At 34.8% G+C, this 23,054-nt stretch overlaps 1 protein-coding gene and 1 pseudogene across 50 annotated transcripts in view; one reads left to right on the top strand and one right to left on the bottom strand.

Annotated features, from left to right (window-relative positions):
* The window catches only part of RIMS1 (regulating synaptic membrane exocytosis 1), a 514,861-nt gene that overhangs the window by 76,812 nt on the left and 414,995 nt on the right, over positions 1-23,054 (bottom strand). For 38 of the 50 annotated variants that reach the window (XM_035296065.3, XM_078369518.1, XM_035296067.3 and 35 more), the window contains one exon: positions 20,438-20,604. The exons of the other annotated variants lie outside the window; for them this stretch is intronic. In XM_035296065.3, the coding sequence (XP_035151956.3) occupies positions 20,438-20,604 (167 nt within the window). The remainder of the gene's footprint in view (positions 1-20,437; positions 20,605-23,054) is intronic. 50 annotated transcript variants of the gene reach the window in all.
* Positions 16,662-17,494, top strand: LOC118153057 (forkhead box protein H1 pseudogene; annotated as a pseudogene).

Raw genomic sequence — 23,054 nt, 5'->3', positions numbered from 1 at the left:
AAATCCCTTTCTTTTTGATCCCATCTCTTCCTCTAGACATTTTGCTGAAAAATCTTAAGTAGTTATTTATATATCCCCTCCTCCTATTTTTTTGGGAAACTAATTTGAATCAGGTCTTGTCCCTAACACTTCACTAAAACTGTCTTTTATCAGTTGCTAACAACTTCACATAACAAAATCTTGTTACTTACCCATCCTTATCTTTTTGACCCCTCAATATGTCATGCATTTGTCAAAGCATCTGATTCCCTTGTCTTGAAATATTTTATTCTCATGGATTTTCCAGACCTGTCTCTCACTGGCAGGACCTTGGTCCTCTTTTATCAGTAATTGTAGGAGTTCCTCAATGCCCAACCCTTTAGCCTATATTCTTCCACAAGAAATGAACTCCACAGATGTCTCCTCTGGTCCCAAGCTTTATATACTATCTATATAATGCAGATCCCAATTGTTTTCTCCACCTTGAACTCAGCCCTGGACTCCAGATTTATATATCTATTGGTCAACTGACATATCTGCTTGGATACATCTAATAAGGCTCTCGAAGTGTTCAACCCCTCAAGAAACCTGCTCCCTCTCCAGTCTTTGGTGTCACATTACAGATACCCATCTACCCAACTGCTCAGAGTAAGAAAAAAATATCCAATCTTGGAAATAAGACAAACCCAATCAACCAAACAAATTAGTTTCCTGGACACTTTTCTTGAGCATTCCCTAAAAAACCCACCTAAGGGTCATTTAACTCTCTACAAAAATGTAAATTTTTTGACTTAATATTTACTAATTATTGTCTAAGCATTGTAATTATTTGCAAAGTTAGATGTTAATTTGAAAAACAAAAAATCTGATAAAGGGCAAATGATTGTATTTGGCTCTAGAGAGGATAACCAATACATCATAGTTTTATTGACTTAGAACACATTATCCAGTTTTGAATCTAACTTAGTAATCTAATTTCAGTATTCCATTTTTCCCCAATAACTATTTGTGTGTGTATAAAATTACAAGGGTTTCTTGTATCATCTTTGGAAGCAGCTTGCTATACTCTTAGTTTTCTCACAAATTAGTTAATTAAAGTCCAACATTTGCTATTTTTCTGGTGATTTTGTTTTGATTTTGAGAATTACGTTCTGATAGTATTGGAAGTCCCACCAAAGACACTTAAGTGAATTCCCTACTTAAGCCAATTAGCTGTGTTGTCCAAGCAGGCATTTCATGGGCTCTGTAAGCCTAGCATGGCTTTTCCTGGCTTCCAAATTTAATCTCAAGAGGCAATAACACAGTCTTCTTTCTGTTTTCTTTTTTCTGACTCTGGTTTTCTATGCGTGTTTTGGTTTTGTTTTGTTTCTTTCTGGTTCTGGGTCTTGGCAAGACTGGCTCTGATTCTGCATTGCTTATGACTAATAACACATACCAACTAGTGTCAGTGACAGTAAGGAATCTATTTAAGGGTGAAATCTGTCAGATGGCTGGCCAACAGATTTCAATGTATCAGGAATATATTGAAAGCCGGATGGTAGATGACAGAAAATGTAGTTTGTTAAACTTTTTGCATATATATACTTTTCTGCATGCTACTAAAAACTCACATCACTCAAGAAATATATTGTTGACAATGAAAGAAGAAAAACCCTTTAAAGTCTAGGCTTAGGTTACTATGTTAATTTTAACTCTATAGCTGACTGGTAACACTGAACCTACTAATTCTCTTTGCTAAAAAATAATCTTTTCAATTAGTGACAAAAAAATCTCTTACTTTGTGTATACCATAGGGATAGCTGTCCAAATAGTAGACAATACTAGATCTCAAGGTATTTTAAATTTTTTTGTTTTAAAAAATGTTTTAATTTTCAATTTTATAGGTACATAGTAGGTGTATATATTTATGGGGGGGTTTATATATAAAAAACATAGGGGACTGGGTGTGGTGGCGCATGCCTGTAATCCCAGCACTTTGGGAGGCCGAGGCGGGTGGATCACGAGGTCAAGAGATCGAGACCATTCTGGTCAACATAGTGAAATCCCGTCTCTACTAAAAATACAAAAAATTAGCTGGGCATGGTGGCACGTGCCTGTAATCCCAGCTACTCAGGAGGCTGAGGCAGGAGAATTGCCTGAACCCAGGAGGCGGAGGTTGCGGTGAGTTGAGATCGCGCCGTTGCACTCCAGCCTGGGTAACAAGAGCGAAACTCCGTCTCAAAAAAAAAAAAAAACCATAGTAGGTGTATATATTTTTAGGGGTTTTTAAAATTTTACTTTAGTACATAGTAGGTGTATATATTTTTTGGGGGTTTTAAAATTTTACTTTAGGTTCTGGGATACATGTGTAGAATGTACAGGTTTGTTACACAGGTATACACGTATCATGGTGGTTTGCTGTACCCATCAACCTGTCATCTACATTACGTATTTCTCCTAATGCTATCCCTCCCCTAGCCCCCCACTCCCCGACAGGCCCCAGTGTGTGATGTTCCCCTTCTTGTGTCCATGTGTTCTCATTGTACAACTCCCACTTACCAGGAGAACATGTGGTGCTTGGTTTTTTGTTTCTGTGTTAGTCTGCTGAGAATGATGGTTCCCAGCTTCATCCATGTTCCTGCAAAGGACATGAACTCATCCTTTTTTATGGTTACATAGTATTCCATGGTGTATATGTGCCATATTTTCTTTATCTAGTCTATTATTGATGTGCATTTGGGTAGGTTCCAAGTCTTTATTATTGTGAATAGTGCTGCAATAAATACACATATGCATGTGTGTTTACAGAAGAATATTTTAAATTTACTAGAGCTCCTGTTCTGATTGATCTGTATAAGTAAGTACTTAGATAATTCTAGCATAGAGAATTAAAGAATCCCCAGAGAAGAAAGAAACTGAACTTCTAATACTTTAAAAATGCTATCCTTTTAATGAAAATTGCTTCTCAAAAAATTTCTAACTCAGAACTTTAATAAATGAATCTAAATTCACAATCAAAGTGAATTCTTGAAGATAACAAAGTAGTCTGATAATTTTGGCTTAACAGCAGCTTTATGAAAACCACAATGATATTCTACTTTAAATGTACTAGGATAACTATAATAAAAAGTAGACAATAACAGGATTGACTAGAATTAGAAGAAACTGGAGCCCTCAATATTGCTGATGGGGATGTAAAATGATGGAGCTGCTTCAGAAAGTATGATGGCACTTTAGTTAAATACAGGTAAACCAGAGTTACCACATGATCCAGCAATTCCATTCCTAGGTATACATTCAAGAGAATTGAAAATATATATCCATACAAACATATATGAACTATTCATATCAACATTATTTGCAAAAGTCAGAAAGTAGAAACAAACCAAATGCCCATCAACTGATGAATAGATCAACAAAATGTGTTAAATCCATATAATGAAATATTATCAAGCATAAAAAGAAGTGAATTTTGGGTACCTCATGCTGATAGAGAAAATGAAATCTGGTGTAATAACACTTTGGTCCACATTACAAATGACACATATAATTTGGTATGAAACAATTAAGCATTAAATGGAAAAGGTAATCAAGTATCTATACACATTCAGCCAAATCAAATATGCCACCAGTATTAGGATACATTATTATTTTATGTAATTTTTTTGGTGGCTTAAAACAACACAAATTTATTATCTTTCAGTTCTGGAGGTCAGAAGTCCTAAAATCAAGGTGTCAGCAGGGCTACATTCCTTCTGGGGGCTCTAGGGGAGAATCTGTTTCCTTGCCTTTTCTAGTTAATGTAGGCTGCCCAAATTCCTTGTCTCACAGTCCTTTCTTCCGTTGTCAAAGGGAACAATGACTGGTTGAGTCTTTCTCATGTGGAATCACTGTGACCTCTGCTTCCATTGTCACATCTCTGTCTTTGACTGACTCTGCTGCCTCCTTCTTTCACTTATAAGCACTCTTATGACTACACTGAGCCCACTGGATAACTAACTTTATATAAGCTCCCTACATTAAAGTCAGATGACAGCAATCTTCATTCCATCTGACATCCCAATTCCCATTTTTTTCCTGAGGATTAAGATATGGACCCCTTTGTTGGGGGCACATTGTCCTGCCTATCTGACCAAGTAACTCAGGAATGGGGGTAAGGAATCTCTCTCTTAAGAATGAAAAATGCTGCTAATTAAACAATAACATGTCATAAATTGTAGAATATGTACTGATTGCATAGATAGTAAAATACAAACAAGTAATGTGGATAAAATCAATTAAATTATGGTGGCAGACAACCAATAAACAAATTTAAACAATAATTTTTAAGAATAATAAAATAAAATTAAAACATCAGAAGCTTACATCTCCAAATACAGACTAAAAAGACTTGGTGTTACTTACAGATATACAAGTGATGGATGATGTAAGACAATCAAATCTGCACGTTCAGTTGCCACACTTTGGCTAATTATTACAATCTAAGGTGGCTGACACAACATTTTAAAAGAGGATAAAAAATACAAGTCCTAAAATACCTTCTCCTTTCAGAAACCAAGGATGTTTTCAGAAGACATGAGGGGCTATGTAAGGACAGTTCCAACTCTTCATGACAAACTTAGCTTAAAAACAATTACAATCAATTTACATATATTCAATCCACTAAAAGAACCTAGAAATCTACCATGATTCTACTCTATTCCTTAAGAAGGAACAAGTAGTATAAATAATAATAATGCACATAAGTTCACAATGCTGTTTACAAACATATTAAAAGCTAAATAACAAAAATTATTTAAGCCCTACACTTACATCTGGATCAATACACAAGTTACTAACCACTAACAGTAGATATGGACAGAAACTTTTTGATCAATATGTAGAAGCCCATATCCTAATTTTCAGTGGTCATAACACAGGGACTGGTGATTAATAACCAACGCGGCATTAAATAACTCCCAAAGGTATCTGGTGCACTTATTTTGATAATAAGAATCAGCTAGAACTGAAAAATGCACTCAAATTAGATCACTATTTATATTCAATCTCTTTAAGTAAGCTGGACCTTAAAAAGTAATTACCTCTGTAATTTTTATTAAATCTCATTCCCACATACATACATGTGCTGAGTTTCATGTGAAGCTATAAGTAGTCTTCAGTGCTGAGGGCTCATGCACATTTCATTAGTTTATTCCTAGGTCTGGGATTTATTTCTAGGTATTTTATATTTCTGAGTAAATTACATTGATGGCATTTTGTAAATTTCATTTCCTAAGGTTTGTTGCTGGTACATAAAAATAAAATTCCTTTTTATATGTTGACCTATATCCAGTGACTTTGCTAAATTCATTAATTCTAATAGTTATTATATATATATTATATATATATTTTGAATCTTCTATATGCATAATCATACAAACTGTAAATAGTGATCCATAAATTCAACCATCATTTATCATCCCCCTCTCTATATGGAATCAATTTGCTAAAATTTTGTTTGGGGTCTCTTTGTCTATTTTAATGAAAGATTTTGACCTAATTTTTATATCTTGTAATGTCCTTACCAAATACATCAGGGAAAGACTGGCTTCACCTAATTTCGAAGTGTTCCTTAGGAAAAAATTGTGTAAGACAGAGTATTTATTCTTTAAACATTTGTGATTATTTATCAGGATCTACCTGGGTCAGGATATTTCTTTGTGAAAAGGTTGAAAACAATTACAGAATCATTTAAGAAACTAAATATAGAATGCCTCAGATTTTTAGTTCATTCTTACAGCATTTCTAGTAAGTTACACTTTTTAGAAAATTTGTATATTTCACGTAAGCCAGGGTTGTAAAGGGCCAGATAGCAAATATTTTAGACTTTGAGGGTCTGATTCTGTTGCAACTACTTGACTCTGCTGCAACCACTCAATTGTTGTGGTAGGAAAACAGCCATAGACAGTATATAAGGAAATGGGCATAGATGTGTTCCAACAAACCTTTATTCACAATAATAGGCAGTGGGCCAGATTTAGTCACAATGGCTCATTGTGATATGAGTTGAAAAATTTACCAGCATAAGTTGTTTATGGTATTGTTTATTTGTCTGTATGATATGTATTATTGTCCCTTTTCATTCTATAATACTGGCCATTTTTATTTAGTCCATTCACTTTTGATGTAATTATTAATATAGATCTAGTTAAGTCCACTTAGTTGCTGTTTATTTGTAGTCATCCTATCTGTTTGTTGGTTTACTTCTGATTTTTGCCTAGTGAATTAGCTATTTATATTTTTCCATATTTTTTCAACTATTAGCATCTGAGTTGTTCATTCTTCTATTATGCTATTAGTGACTATCCTAAAGATTAATATATGCACTTTGACTTACTTAAATCCTCCTTAAGTTAGACATTTTTACCACTTTCTTTTATATATTTTTTGAGATGGAGTTTCGCTCTTGTTACCCAGGCTGGAGTGCAATGGCGCGATCTCGGCTCACCGCAACCTCGGCCTCCTGGGTTCAGGCAATTCTCCTGCCTCAGCCTCCTGAGTAGCTGGGATTACAGGCATGTGCCACCATGCCCAGCTAATTTTTTGTATTTTTAGTAGAGACAGGGTTTCACCATGTTGACCAGGATGGTCTTGATCTCTTGACCTCGTGATCCACCCGCCTCGGCCTCCCAACGTGCTGGGATTACAGGTTTGAGCCACTGCGCCCGGCCTTTACTACTCTCAAAATAATGCAAGATCTGTACAATACTTTACTTCCATTTACTCCCCTCCCACCTTTCACTAAGGTATATATAAAAATATAAAGTATAAAATATTTTTCACTTTTACATATGTTTTAACTATCACAAGATGTTTTTATCATTATTAACTCTTTCTGAAGTTCATTCTTTCCTCAACACTAGTGCTTCCAACTGGAGATACTTTTCTTCAACATAAACTCTCGTTAGTATTTTTTTGTAGTACAAGTCTCTTCTTGATGAATTCTCTTTGTCATCTGTCTATCTATCTATCTATGCATGCATGCACTCATTCATTTATTTTCTGAAAGACATTTCTGGATAAAAAAGCATAAAATGTAGGTTGGACTTTTTTTTTCCTTTCAGTGATCTTTCTCTTGGCCAGTCCACTGAACTTGGGGTTTCATAACATCTGCTGAAATTTCAGCTAGTCTTATCTTTGCTTCTCCAAAGATACTATCTCTTTTTTCTCCTGAGATTCTTTTAAGAAATGTTTTTTCTTTAGTTTTCTGTACTTTGATTATAATAATGCTGAATTTTTTCTCTCTTAATATATCGTTGGGTATGTAAAGATTTTAGATTTGTAATTTGATATCTTTTATCAGCCTTGGAAAATTCTTAGTCTGTATTTCAGTATTCAAACATTGCTTCTGTCATTTCCTCTCCTTCTGGGACTCTATATACATTGGAATTTTTCATCATGTTCTACTTGTTTCTATCTTTTCTCTTTGTGCATCAACTCATATACTTTCTACTGACTAGTTCACTAATCCTTAGTTTGACTGTTTCTCATATGTCATTAAACCTACCTATTACATTAACAAATTTTTAAATTATAATTTAATTTAAAAAAATGGATTCCAGGTCTCTGCTAAACAATCCATCCTCCTTTTATTTCTTGAGCATATTAATCACAAATATTTTCAAGTCTCTATTTGATAACTCTTGTTAGTTTTTAGTCAGGCAGTCCTTTTATCCTTGGTTAAGCATGACTCATAAATTTCAGTAAGATGTAAAACTATGGATGAAACCCTGTGGAGGCTCTGGATGATATTATTTTCTTCCAAAATAGGTAAAATTTTCATTTAATTGACAGAAAGATTTCTTGTTCCTGCAGAGTTTGGGTCTAAAGACTTGCCATTACTTAGAGTGTAATGCTTATCTCTAGAGTTTGGCCCTTCTGAGATAGGTAAAAGAAAGCAAAGGTGTTGATCCTTCTGCCTTTGGAAACTTGAAGTCCAATCCATCTCCCCAGTACCAGCAGATGCTGGAATTTGTGCTTGACTCCTTGGCCTTCCAGCTGCTGCTTTTTGTTTGCTTTCCTGGAACCTTTCCTGTGCACAGACAGCTTACCAGTCAACATATGAGGGAAACCTGTAGCAAAATGTGAAGGTTTCCACCCACAATTTCCAGTTTTTCTATAGTTCCTGAATTGTGAAATTTATTTTCTCAGCCTAGTAAGACCACTGCTCTCTGCTTAAGGTGCTATTATCCCATGTCACCAAACTGGAAAGTAACTTCAGAGGAAACTGGGATAAATTTACCACTTACCTTGTGTTTTTCCCTCCTTTCAAAAACAGAAACTACTCAAATTTTTGCCTGCTTTGTTGCTCCCAAATGTCTTCCAACAGTTTTTGCTGTTTTTGTTCATTGTTCTTATTTAGCTTTTGTAGTTTTATACATGGAGAAGTTAGTCTGATATAAACTATACTGTCATGTCTGGGGAACTGTGACCATGTCTTATTATTATTTTTGAAAAATGATAGAATTAGCTGGACAAGTTGTTATCAAAATCTTCACAGGGTTTCATAATGAAGACATGTGTTAAAATCATGCTATAGCAGTTTATTTGTAAATTACACTGAATAGCTTTTGCCACACTGATTCCCATATACAGTCCCCTAATACCCTGCTTCTGCCACAGAATGGCAGACCTGAGATGGTCCTCCTGAGTCCATGTACTCTGCCACTCCGAGGTATAAAATACTGTTTCAGGGTACTCTAGGGCTAAAATTTTCCCTAGCTGCTACATGTTCTAGAAGGAAATATTTGGTTGGGTTTTTAAAGGCTGTGGTATTTATTTTAGAGAGCTTTACATTCTGTTCAACTGCTGAATAAGTAAGCATCTACTTTTGCCATTTCCCCTCATTTTGGTCCAGATTTCACTGAATTTGAAAATTGCTTTCTAAAGCTTATAATTTACAGATGTGGTTAAATTCTAGTTTCATTTTAGACGAAGTTTTTTGTCTTTTTATTATAAACTGAGGTGAGTAAACACATCTGATCTCTGTAATTTTAAATCTGTGATCATGAGGTATCTTTGAGAAGTAAAATCAGCAGGACTTGATGACTCCTTTGAACATGCATTCCCATTGGGAGTGATACTGTTCCCAGAAGGGGATAACTGATCCTTGGTGAAGTAGAGGGAACAAAAAAATCTTGGATAATAAAATGATTAGTGGTCTTCCAAAGGCTTGCAGTATATAAACAGTATGTCTGCAGTATTAAAATTTCATGTGGGGAGGGCAATTTGGAAAGGAACATCTAAAAGATTCCTTAGGGGAGTGATAATAAAAAAAGATTTAGAAACATTGAATTAGGAGGATGACTGGAGTGAGGTAAAAATTTGGGTGGCTTCCAGTTTTTTGATTTGGAAACTGGGTAGATAATGGTGTAAAAAGCATATAATTATTCTGTTCAAATACTAAACAAGCCAATAATGTTTTTACACTTGTTATAAGAAATGTTGTTTTAGATGTCTTAATGACTGCAAGTAGCCAGTTAAAAATATATATGCTCATGTATTTCTAATCTATTGTAAATGCAACACATACAAACACAAATACATACTTCAACAAAAGCTGATATACATATTGAGTGAATACCAAAACATGAGAAAACAATTGATTATATTATATATGAACCATAGAACAGTGTAAATGAATCACAAATGATAAAGTCATAAAATTAAAGATAAATATGCACAAATGCTTCCTTGATATATCTGTTGTAGTTTACAAAGTAACAAATGATACAACTAATTATTTTGGATGATTGAGACAACTTTGAAAATATTTCCACTAATTATAAGAAAATAGCATGTATGCCCTCTTGAGGATACTTCAAGGTCTATGCTTTCTTTATTCATTATGCTGCATAAGTAGTATGTATTCAATTAGCAAATATCAATCAATCCACATTTGGTTATCATGTCTATGCTTTAAGATAGTCTAGATGAAATCAAGGTAATCATGTGTTAAAATGAGTAAAGAAACAAAGCTTTAAATGATGATTTTCTAAATAAATACAGAGTAAAAATATACTTTAAACTTTTTACCATGTTGCTTTAAATTGAACAGATATTAAGAATAGTATAATAATATAGTATAAAGTCTATTAACTGTACAAGCTGAGACAATGAGCTTAGAAATAATATATATTCCTCTGGACAATCTATATCATGCTATTTAAAGCTAAAATGCTAAAAAGCAATAACAAGTATTTAATCTGCCTCATATACCAGGTGTATAATTAATAAACATAATATATAGTAGAATAACAGACCAACTAGGCCGGGCGCGGTGGCTCAAGCCTGTAATCCCAGCACTTTGGGAGGCTGAGGTGGGTGGATCACGAGGTCAAGAGATCGAGACCATCGTGGTCAACATGGTGAAACCCTGTCTCTATTAAAAATACAAAATATTAGCTGGGCATGGTGGCGCATGCCTGTAATCCCAGCTACTCAGGAGGCTGAGGCAGGAGAATTGCCTGAACCCAGGAGGCCGAGGTTGCGGTGAGCCGAGATCGCGCCATTGCACTCCAGCCTGGGTAACAAGAGCGAAACTCCATCTCAAGGAAAAAAAAACAGACCAACTAAGTCCAATATAGAACAGTCTGCTAGTTTCCTTTTTCTTTGAAATTTGTTTTTTCTTAGTGTATTATACTGAAATCTCACTATACATTGCATAATCCTTCAGCTCAATTATGGTACTATCCGAATTTTAAAAACAGGTAATAACTAGAGAAGTAGAACCACATCTCATATTTTAATTTTCTCCTAGGAGGTAATAGCACTAGAATTTACTGTGCCATATATTTCGGTATACAATAAGCTTTTAAAGCAGCAGTACCTACCTTCCTTTTTAAAAATAAATTATTTCACAGACTTCTGTTGTATTAAACACATACTAGTAAAGCTGCTTTAGTTGAAGTTGCTGAAGTCCTGCAATCTAAGAATTCTCCTACTCATTTAGTTTTTCTCCTGCTCCATGGACAGTTTTCTCCTGTCTATCAGGCAATTCTTGGAGACAATAAGGTTCATGAGAACACCAACAGTCCCTGGGTGTAACTTTGAAAACCACTCAAATAAAACTGAACTCTTCAAGTATCAAAACCAACAGTTCAATTCATCCAACTCACCATGAAGCAATGTTAGGTGGAAAAGCTAAATATCAGGAATCAAAATTCAAATTTTAAATGCTGTTACACTATATTTTATGGCAGCCATCTCTCTCATAAGACATTTAAGGATGATTTAAAAAAGTATAAAGTAACTTACCTAATACTTCATATCATGTATGCAGTAACTGAAGTCATAAAGTGCAATGCTAGATTTTCAAAGAATTCTGATATACATGATTTCATTTTATTCTCACACAGTCTTTTAAGGTAGGAGTGGCAGGTATAATTCATATTTTTCAGATGAATATACATTTCATATTATTATTACATGTGTATGAAAATCCACTACAAAACAAAGATCTAGGAATCATGTGTTTTGTTTTGTAACAGGTAGTATCAAGTACAGTATCTGCATATAAGAGGTACCCAATAAATAATTGGTGAATAAGTAAATGAATGCACATACGACTATATGGAAAAATAAATCAAGATCTAAAGAAGTTGTACACTTGTTGAGTGAAGCTCTCAATATTCATAAGTAAAAGTACTGAACCATAGCTGACGGAACCGAAGATTGACATCTGAGTCAAAAGCAGTTTTTAAGGGCAAGCTGGGAGTCTTTGCATTATCCTGGCAGGGGAACTCTGATCACAAGATGCTCTTTATTTAATGATCACTAAACACTCCCTTAACTTCAGGCTCACCTAATTCTTCTCTCTTACATTCCAGTATCCTCTGAGAATTCAGAATCTCTTTCTCAGTTTGAGCTGTATCTACCTTTACCTCCTACATTACTTCTTCATTCCCCTGCTTCCGGTCCACCTCATAACTGAAATGATCCTTTCTCTGCTCATACTCTCTTCTTTCCTGGAAGTTTTACAGTTCTTGGCTCCCTTTACCATCTCCTTCTATGTTCCTGATTATTTTCTCAAGCCCCTTAGATATTACTTCCAGTTCAAGCTCAACTCTGTTTGCTTTGCCTTGGCATTTGCCCTCTAACTTGTGATAAAGTCTCTAGAGCCACCACCCTTCTTACTTTTTACACCTACGTGTTCTTCTTATTATTTTTAAATATCCTAAGTAAGCAGATTTTTTAAAAAATAAGAAAAATGGTAACACATCAAATATGAAATATTTATGGCAGTATGGTAGATGATATATTCTGATTCTGAAAACTCCTTTCACTTCCAAATGCCTAATCATTATGCTGGGAAAATTACCAAAAATACCTGTTAAAATATAAACTTGAGGACACAAGAAAGAAAGGCATATCTCCTTATCCAAAGACCAAAAGAGAACTAAAACAGTTTGGTAAGTGAATGATGAATGTCTGGAAATCCTGCAGGTCTAGTGAGGAATTAGAACTGAAATCCTCATGAGCCAAGACCCTTAAAGAACAACAAGGAAAAATGTGTGTCTCAGTCTAAACTCTCATAGGCCCTCACTGGTGGCTTTCTAATGTACTTTTTTCAGAAAGGAAAATGATCCAGAATGAAGGTCTAAGATGCACTAAAAATGGTTAACAAACTAGAATATATGTGGTTTAATATAAGACATTAAAAATATAACATGCAATAAGAAGAAAAATGAATCAATCTATAATTAAAACATTGGACAAGAATATCCAAATAGGAAAAGGATAGCAGTACAGATAAAGCATATGACAGTAACTTTTTTTTCCCTAGGAGGAAGCAGAGGTAATTATTAACTTTAGATTTACTATTTAACAAAATGTATATGCTTGAGACACTAGTCAGCATAAATCATAGAAACTGCATAATTTCCAGCATAATGGAGGCAAAAGAGTAGTAAACCAATTGAAGTTTTGAACAGTGTGAATAATAAGCTTAATGTATTGGATATGTAGGTAACTGTAACTTAAGGTTTAAGTTAGTGTTTCTTCTCAACCACATGTGTAATATATGCAAAATGACAAAAATGACCACAAAAGTAGATTACAGATCAAACTTCAAAAACTTCAAATAATATCAAACAAAATACACTCTGACCAAAATGCCATTAAGGCAGTTAAGTTAAAAATAAACAAAACTATTCCAAATCATTGGAATTTAAAGACTTACTTCTAAATAATTAATGGATAAAAAGAAAATAAAAATGTGATGAAATTTAAATATACTTAAAATTACACAAAAATGAATATGTTACAAACCAAAATTGGTGAGATAAAGATAAAGCCACATTTCAAGGGAAGGAGAGTTAGACTTATAGAATGATATAGTATTAGAAGAAGTTGAAAAATGAATTTCATTTTTATAAAATAGCAACATGGAGAAAATATAAAAAAGAAGATACCATTCATGACATCAAAAATATATGTATGGTATATATATCTATGACAGTTATGCATAAACTTTATTGAGAAAAATTCAAAGCTTCATTAAGAGATACTAAAAAAATCAACTGAGGTATAGAATGTTGAAAGGTTCAATCTTCTAAAGATTCTGATTACCCATAAATCAATTTATACATTTAATAAAGTTTCAAACCAAGGATTTATTTTGTAGAACTTTATGCACTTATTCTAAAATCAGTGTGTAAGAACAAAGCACAGAAACAGCCATGACACTCCTGATAATGAATAAGGCTGGGTATGGTAGCTCATATCTGTAATTCTATTACTTTCAGAAGCTGTGGCATGTGGATTGCTTGAGCCCAGGAGTTCAAGACCAGCCTAGGCAACATGGTAAAACCCTATCTCTTAAAAAAAAAATTATCCAAGTGTGGTGGCACACACCTATAGTCACTGCTACTTGGGAGGGTGAGGAGGAAGGATCAGCTGACTCCAGGAGGTGGAGACTGCAGTGAGCTGTAATTGTGTCATTGTACTATAGCTTAGGTGACAGAACAAGACCCCCTTCTCAAAAAATAAATAAATAAGAATAAAACAGGCAGATTTGCACTATTACGGTATGTCTTATGAGTTATATCAACAAGCTGTATGAATTATGACAGTGGTTTTAGTAAAGGAATAGACATAGACCAATGAAATGTAGGCTAGAAATAAACTTGTGTTTGTAAAGTCTTGACAAAGGACAGAGCTGCATTCAGATCAGTGAAAGTCTGGGTCTAATGTACAAGTGGCTGGATTGGAAAGGTAAAATGAGATTCAGATATAATGGTAATATTTGCCTTTTTTGTTTTTGTTTTTTGAGACAGTCTTGCTCTGTCACCCAGGCTGCAGTGCAGTGGCACGATCTTGGCTCACAGCATCCTCTGCTGCCTGGGTTTAAGCAATTCCTCTGCCTCAGCCTCCTGAGTAGCTAGGACTACAAGCACCTGCCACCACGTCCAGCTAATATTTTTGTATTTTAGTAGAGAAGGGGTTTCACCATGTTAGCCAGGATGGTCTCAATCTCCTGACCTTGTGATCTGCCACGCCCAGCTAATATTTGACTTTTTAAGCTTGGTGGTTGGTATATAAGCCTTAATTATTATTCATACATTTTGTGTATCTTAAATATTGCATCATGAATTACAAAAGAAGTTTAAGTTAAACAGAGGAGAGTGTTTTTCAGCTGGGCAGCCTCTAAATTCTGGCTCTAGGACTTACTGGTCATGTGAACTCAATAGGCTGCTTTACCTTTATCTGTGAAATGAGATTACTAACAATTACATGACAGGACCCTTCAGCAGTAACAATGTTGCATATAAGTCACCTATCAGAATACCTGGTCTACTTATAAAGTATACTTAATAAGTCACAATATTTTAATACATTAAAAATGTAGTAATATAGATGTTATAGAAACACTTATGAAAGTGACACATCAAACAGGTAATGTTTGGGAAGCACTGATTCTCAGTATTAAAGGATATTGTATCTATTCCAAATAATATGTTGGTTGTTACAGAAATATGAATACTTGCCCAAAGAGAGGGCATTTAATGTTGATAACCAGAGTTCATGCCTGGGGACCATTAAAACAATTAGTTACCTACTGACAGAACATTGCTAGGTGCATAATCAGCATTTGGTTCTCTAATATGCAAACATAAACATATAAACACACTTTTATAGCACATGAGGTCTTCCTCAAGGGCAACTTATTTGATCCTTTTATCTTTGATGTGTTGTAATTACCACAAAGACCAGTTATATTAAGGATGTTCAATGCCATATTAGCTATCCAATGGCAAAATGACTGGCTTAAGAGGACTTCAATATGTTACAAAAATAATCTAATTTATTCTAACAAAGAAAATAAAGCTACAGGAAATTAGATTTCTACATATAATGAGATGTTATACAATGTACTTTTAAAGCTCCATAAACAATGTATAGTTATTTTCTCCCCAAAGGTAACAGTATCTAAGATCTAATTATGCATGGTCATATCTACAAATATAACCCCATCTTGATAAGATATGACAGGTTTGTATTAAGTTTTGAAAACTTTATTTTAAATGACCACTTTCCTTGTCTACTATATAGTAAACATTTACCTTACATGACACTGAGCTTCCCGGAATTTGATTAAACATATGTTAGTAAATCTATAATAAACTCACAGAGTGTAAAGGTAAAAATAAAGCATGCTGCAGCTGTCTCAAACTGTACCAGTGATGCTTCACTTCAAACTGCAGCCTTAAATGGTTTGCAAGGAAGAATCTGGGAAAAGTTGTTCACCTGTCCCAAAAGTTATGTATTTGGCTATTATCAAGACTTTTGTGTTACTTATATTCATAGATTATGACTATAACAATGCCACTACAATTCATACATATGGTATAGGGATTGATTCAGTCATATATGTTCATAAGTGTAATATAGTAATTTATTAATATATTCGTCATACATCTAGAGTCTTTGTAAAGGGTACATGTCATATTCTTTCTGGCCAGCTTTAATCTATTTACAAAAAATAGTAGTGGGAATGGCTCATCAACCTTGAACTATCAAAATGTTATAAAGCAAAACACTAGAAAGAAAACACTAAAACAGATTTTTTCTCATATATTTAATATTTTTCACTGTGTTAAGATTCATCTTTCCTTGTCATCTACTTTCCACAGAATTTTCCTCTCTTTCTTGTTAGTACTTTTGTAGATCGCAATAAACCTTATTTTTCTATAGTATAACAAACAGGCATGCAAAACTCAGTATGAATAGCTAAAATAAAATAAATAAAATAATAATCCTTCTGGCTCACTCTTGATTACATCTGATGTCAGTAGGCATAATAATTAGTGAGCATATGAAAGTTTCATTTGTTTATTTTAGCTATTAAAACAGCAAATAATTTTGCAGTTAAGTACTTTTCATATGCTAAAACAAAAATCCAAGTATTACTTTTGAATTTGATCCTGTATTTATTTACTGAATTGAAGAACTACTGTGAAATAAGGGGCATTTGAAATTACTTTCTTTAACACTTTGCAAACATAACTGTAGTATCAAGATTGATTTTCCAGAAGATATTGACTTCTATCTTTGCTATCACAACTTAAAATATCGAATAATTTAACCTATATTGTTTTAAAATCCTCAAATAAGTAGAACATTCCTTTCAGTATATGCTTATTGATTAGCCCTACTGACATCGAATGCCAAATTTTTATAAATGTATAGTTGTGGGCCCTGCAAAGCCCCAGGCCAAAGGCAACTTCTGGGCAGCGGACATGAGCCTGATTCAGGCAGAGGCTCTATGGCCACAAAACACTGCGCTGTCTGTGCAGGCTCTGGCAGAACTGGAATGCCCGTGGAGCCTTCGCCAAAGACGTGGGCCCCTACTTACTGCATGGTCTGCCCCGTCTGCTGCTGCCACCTAGCAAGGTCTTCAGCATCGAGTCTCTGCTAGAGGACTCTGGGGAGGCGGTACCTTGGTTGGGGCTGGGGCCGCAGAGAAGCCTAGCTCCTGCAGGCATGTGGAGCAGTGGGGAGGAGGTGGTGCCCACCCTACCCACCCTCCTCCGAGAGGCCTCTGTGGCCCCTCTGCCTCCTTCTCGGCCCCATAAGAGTTGAGGGGGAGGCTTCCCAGCAGGGAGCCATGAGGCCCTCAACCCTCTCCCCAGAGGCTAGGGTTTGGTCTTTCCACTTATTGCGGGGTACCTCAGCTCCTAGGGGGCTGTCCAGTGGGAGACACAGGACTTCCCTCTGGGGAATGCTGCCCATCTCCTACTTGCCTATCTACATTTCCAATGTGGTAATGCCATTGGCACCACAACCCACCTTCTGTCCCCAGTGTCCAACGTCAACCGGCTCTGCCTACTAGGGGGTGGCTTCTGAAACCTGAGGGACCACAGGGCTGCTCTGGGATCTAGATGCCCTCTTCCAGGAGGTGCAACTGAAGAAAACTATCTATGACTTTGGGGTAAGCCATCCTTGGGACCTGGCAACCCCCGCCCCAGGCTGGCTGCTTTCCTGGTGCAGCCTGTGAGGCTCCTAAGGAAGGGGTTGCTCCTCCCTCCTTCTCCCACCCGCAGCTTGTTCATAAGAAGCCAAGGCCAGGGGAGTGTCTGTGACCAGAGCAGCCTCAAAATACCAGGTAGCAGCCTTACTGGGAGTGCATGGTATTTACTAGACTATCCCATGCGTGACTATAGCCACGCTGGGCATAACCCTGGTCCTGGTCAGTCATGCCTCTGTTTCCCCTACACCAAGAGGCAAGGCTGGAAGAACAGAGTTGAGCCTGTGATAGCCCTTCCTTGTCCCCTCTTCTCAGTCCATCACCCATCCATCTATCACCAGGAGTCACCTCTTGTCTGGTGCTCCCGGCTAGGGGTGGGAAAGCCTAATGGTGGATCCAGCCTGAAGACCTGCTCTCTCTCATCTGTCTGTGAAGGAGGTAGCACCTTTTTTGGTAAAGGGGTTAGGGAGTAGACTGGATGCTTCATGGTCTTGGTGGTGAGGAAGGTAACAGTAAAGGAACTTACAACTTTAAAAAAGTAGAAAATAATAAGGTACTTACACATAACAGGAACTAAAAAGTTTGCTGCTTATTATTACAACTTATATGTAAATATTTCTATCATTATAATTAATTAGCTTTGTTCATATTTTAACCATGAACCTGAGTAAACAGAATTATAAAAATTATGTAGATGTTAGTTGCTAAAAAATAAAGAAATAAGAAATCCTAATATATTAAGAACCATTGTTCCACATAGAGTTAGCTATAAAGGCAGGGGATATTCACAGCTGAAGAGCCTGCAACCCTTGTTCACAGAATTTTGATGTTTTTATACTGATGTCATTTTATTCTTTATCATTCCAAACTGTCCTCTCTCAGGATTTTACCACAGGATTGACGATGGAAGCAAAATAATTCTGTGTGTGTGTGTGTCTGCACACGCATGCGCGCGCGCGCTTGTTTGTCTGTGTGTCTATGAGGATATGTAGACAGAAGAATGCATATGAAGTGATAAGTCTACAAATGTCAGAAGAGAATATGTGTCCCTTCTCACATCTTATTATTTCTCTCTATTCTTCCTAATTATTCTAAGAGGATCAAATATGTGACAAATCACTGACATACAGTATGAGACTACAAGAGAAGTAGCTCTTCATGGAAAACTTGTTTAACTATTAGCTATAGTGCCTTAATTTACATAATTCACTTATATAAAATAAAGTCTCAGTTTATATGGGTTTTAAACTAAAAAGAAGGGAAAGAAAGATAAAAACAGAAAAGTGCTTAGAGAAAATATATTTATCACCAAGAAGTTTATTTATACTCCTTTTAGGTCCACCCCTCTTCCTACCACCTTGACTAAATATGAAAATTCATGTGAATCAAAGAAGGAAAGAATCTTCTATCTTTTGCTTCTTTTCATGATATAGTCAATGCTAATTTGTTTAGTTGCCATTTTCCCCACAAAGTAACACTTGTTCCAATACACTACTAACATGTGGTTCCCCCCATTCTCCTTGTATAAAATCATAGTACTTTGTTGTCGCTGTTTTCCTATTCTTTCGAAAAGAAACCACGTAACCAAATTTTATAGGAAGATAAATTTTTGAAGACTCTTACTTCTAAAATTTTAGGAGAATGAAAATGAACCCACAAGTTATTATATGCAATTGGTTAGTAATACAAATTATATTAACTAGTAATACTTTAAAGCACAAAGATCACGGTAATTGGCTCTGTAGTGAATATAAATAAAAATTACTTCAAATTGTTTTTAGTGAATAAGGTGAAAAAGTCTTATTTATTACATTCTTCCCTCAATTCAATTGTTTCTAAAACATTTTATCTTATAAAAAATTCAATAAAAAGGAATCTATAAGAATACTTCTTAGCCCTTGATCTTAAGCAGCTCAATATAGCTACGTTTTTGAGCTCTTATAATTCTTCCCTAATTTTTAAAGAACTTTAAATTCTGTTAGAATCAGATGCTGAGAACACTTAAAGTAAAGATAAAACGTGTTCTACCAATATCTTTATCAGTTGAAATTGCTCATGTTAGATTATCAGAGCATGAAATTATTAAATAACAGCAGGATGATTACTTTTAATTTGCTTCAAGAAACAAGGAAGAATCTTCAAAATACAATTCATTGTACATCATCAAAATGTGCACTAACATCAGACTTTTAGAGTATTCGGAAAGTGTTTATTCCTATTTTTAGCACTTACATTTATTGGACCTCTCATCAACCCCACAATTCCTTCAATTGTAATAAAGATTTAGGTTACATAACTATAACCATATGAAACTTTCACTTCTGAAAATTAGTAAAGAACTAATACAAAATATGTTTTGTCCATAATCAATCTGCACTTTGTCCATAATCAATCTGTTTAGACAGCACTTGGATGTCTGGGGTTTCTTCCCTTTCAGCAGGGTATTTGTCTTTTAAGAACACAAAAACACTATTGGTGACTTAAACAAAATTGATATAAATGCCTTACAACTCACATATGTAATTAGTAATTTTTATTTTGTTACCACATCCACTACACCCCTATATATACCCCCCACACAACCATGTTGATTTATTTATATAGCTGTCACACTACAATGACATTGTTGAGTAGTTGCAACAAAGACTGTCCTGCAAAGCCTAAAATACTCACTAAGTGGCCCTTTACAGAATACACTTTCTGATGTTGGACTAAAGGAAGGGAACTTAATCATAATAGAGGAAACTACTACACATGTGACTCAGAGCTATCTGTAAACTTGTGACTAGGGTTATAAGCTGTATCTGATAGTAGTCAATACTAAACATTCTGTTGGCAATATGACATAGCAGTTGATAAATACTTAACCCACTGTGACCGAAACTGTATTATAGAAAAAATATTCAGGAAGCTAGTTGCATTTTTATACGATAGATAAAGATCCAGTTTATATAAACAGTATTGCCAACTCACCTGATTCTACCCCTGGGGCGCTCAGATTGCTCTGACATAAAGCTTGTGCTGCTGAGGCGTGAGGCACTGCTGGTTCGGGAAATGGCGGAAACATCACTGACATCACTATCTGATGATTTGGCAGAGACGTTATCACAGCTTCTGTACTGATCTTTATGTATGTTATACTAAAGATTAAAAACAAGAAAGTGTGAGCTCTATCATTAGATCATGGAAAAGACATAGATGGTGAGATGAACGACTACTCAGCCCACACCAAATAAAGTTGTACCTTTGTAAAAGTAGGTGTAGAATCTAAAATAATCCAAACGCTAACATATGATTTCCAATATAAAAACAATAACATCCTCTGAGTGGTAAGAGATGGCTTATGAAGACTGAAATATAAATTAAACACAACAATAAAATGCTTGATTGGAAAATTCATTAAATTATTTGAACATACTTAGAACCTCAAAAGTATATTATTCATGTTTTTTCTAGTACATATGTTTCTCTTTTTTGTTTTCATTTTCATTCTTGTTCATTTTATTCACCTTCTACTCTAGTCAAAGTACAGGCTGAGCGTTCATAATCAAAAAATTCAAAATCTGAAGTGCTCCCAAATCCAAAACTTTTTGAGCACTGACATGATGCACAAAATAAATGATCACTGGAACATTCTGGATTTTCAGATTAGGATGCTCAACTGAAAAATACATAATGTATATAGTACAAATATACCAAAATATAAAAAATATTCAAAATATGAAACACCTCTGGTCCCCAGCGTTTTGGGTAAGGGACACTTGACCTGTATAGACTGATTCCACCTGTATAGACTTTTCGATTCTAAAATTATTCAGTTTACTTAAATACTTTCTAAGACATTATAGTGTCTCTAAAATTTCTTTAAAATATATTAACTTTTCAAAAACAAGGGCTGATATAAATTGAGTAAAAAGGCAGTGACTAGTCTTTACCTTTCTACTATGGCTTCATTAGACAGTTTCAGATTTAACCTATTAACTTAGTATCAAAAGTGGAATACTGGATCCCTGTTAACATTTCATTGTACATTATATCTTATATTCAAAAATACCTTTAATTTTGTCTCTGATATTCATTTCCCAAAATTTTAGGAATCGTAAGAGATTAAAATGTGCAAAGTTGCCAAAGCAGTTAATCTACACTTATTTCTACTTCACTGTCTTATTGTGATGAATCACACAGTGAATAGCTCATGTATTACATAGTATTTTTATATATGTGTTACAGTTGTAATAAATATTTAGGTTACATAACTATAAATAACTTAAAGATACTTAAAATGTAAGTAGTACTCTTGGACACTGGTAGGTAAGATACTATAATTTCTTCTGTAAAACAAAGTAACATATGGGTATTTGTTTCTTAGAAAGCAATTTAATCTTATATTTATGAGAAATAAGGTATGAAAATATCAAATGTTTATTAAACCTGCAGAAAAGTCATCTATCCTTTGTGATGTTCCATGTCAGGAATTTTAATGAATTTGAACTGTCTTGCTAAAACACTAAATTAACTGATGCTACAACCTGGATCTATACATACTAAAAAGAGGATTAGATAATAACATTTAAAAAATTATCCTAGAGAAAGGTCTAATGTTTACTTAATAATTTCTTATAAGAGAGTAGTTTAGGACTAAGACATTTAAATGCGAGTTTTTTTGTTTTTAGTGTTTTTTTTTTCTGGAGACGGAGTCTCGCTCTTTTGCTTGTCTGGAGTGCCGTGGCACGTTCTCAGCTCACTGCAACCTCTGCTTCCCGGATTCAAGCAATTCTCCTGCCCCAGTTTCCTGAGTAGCTGGTACTACAGGCACATGCCATTATGCTTGGCTAATTTTTTGCATTTTAGAAGAGATGGGGTTTTGCCAGGTTACCTAGGCTGGTCTTGAACTCCTGAGTTCAGGCAATCTGCCCACGTTGGGCTCCCTAAATGTGAGTTTTATTTCATCGCCTCTCATGTGTATGTGTTGGTAAAAGAATTTCATATCAGGCATGAAAACAATTCCTAATATATAGGATATCTATACAATTATTTTTCCCAAGGATTTTTAATAATTGTGTGATTTATCCTTCAAAGTCATATGCCAAATTAGAATCCAAAGGAAATTCATATATGTTAATGTACCCAAACTGAGCTATTACTACTTACATTACTTTATGTTTGATCTAAAAGTAATGCGATTTAAGATAATGTATTGAAAGCAATGTGACAGTATGTTTTACCAGCAAATTCAGTCATATTTAATACCATGATTCTGACTGACTGATACAATTCATTTTAATAAGATCTGTTTTTGATTTACAGAGCATATGTGTTAAAAACTCAATATGTTCACAGAATAGAACCTGAATTTAACACTGTTGCTGGGTTACAAACACAACTCCTATATTATTGGTTTTTTGAAACACTGTGCTAAAAGAGAGATGCTATGTAATTATTGTTTTCAAATGTATTGGAATGATACCTTGCCCATGAGAGAATATGTAATATTCTTTCTGGTTGTTAGCATGGTACTGATACCCACAACAAATGCTCCCCTTATTTGATATTTGAAAATATTAAGAAGTATACACTAAATCATAAAGTT

Source organism: Callithrix jacchus, chromosome 4 (genome assembly GCF_049354715.1).
Source record: "Callithrix jacchus isolate 240 chromosome 4, calJac240_pri, whole genome shotgun sequence".
NCBI lineage: Eukaryota > Metazoa > Chordata > Mammalia > Primates > Cebidae > Callithrix > Callithrix jacchus.
Note: the sequence above shows the minus strand (reverse complement) of the source record. Positions and strands in the feature narration are given on the sequence as shown.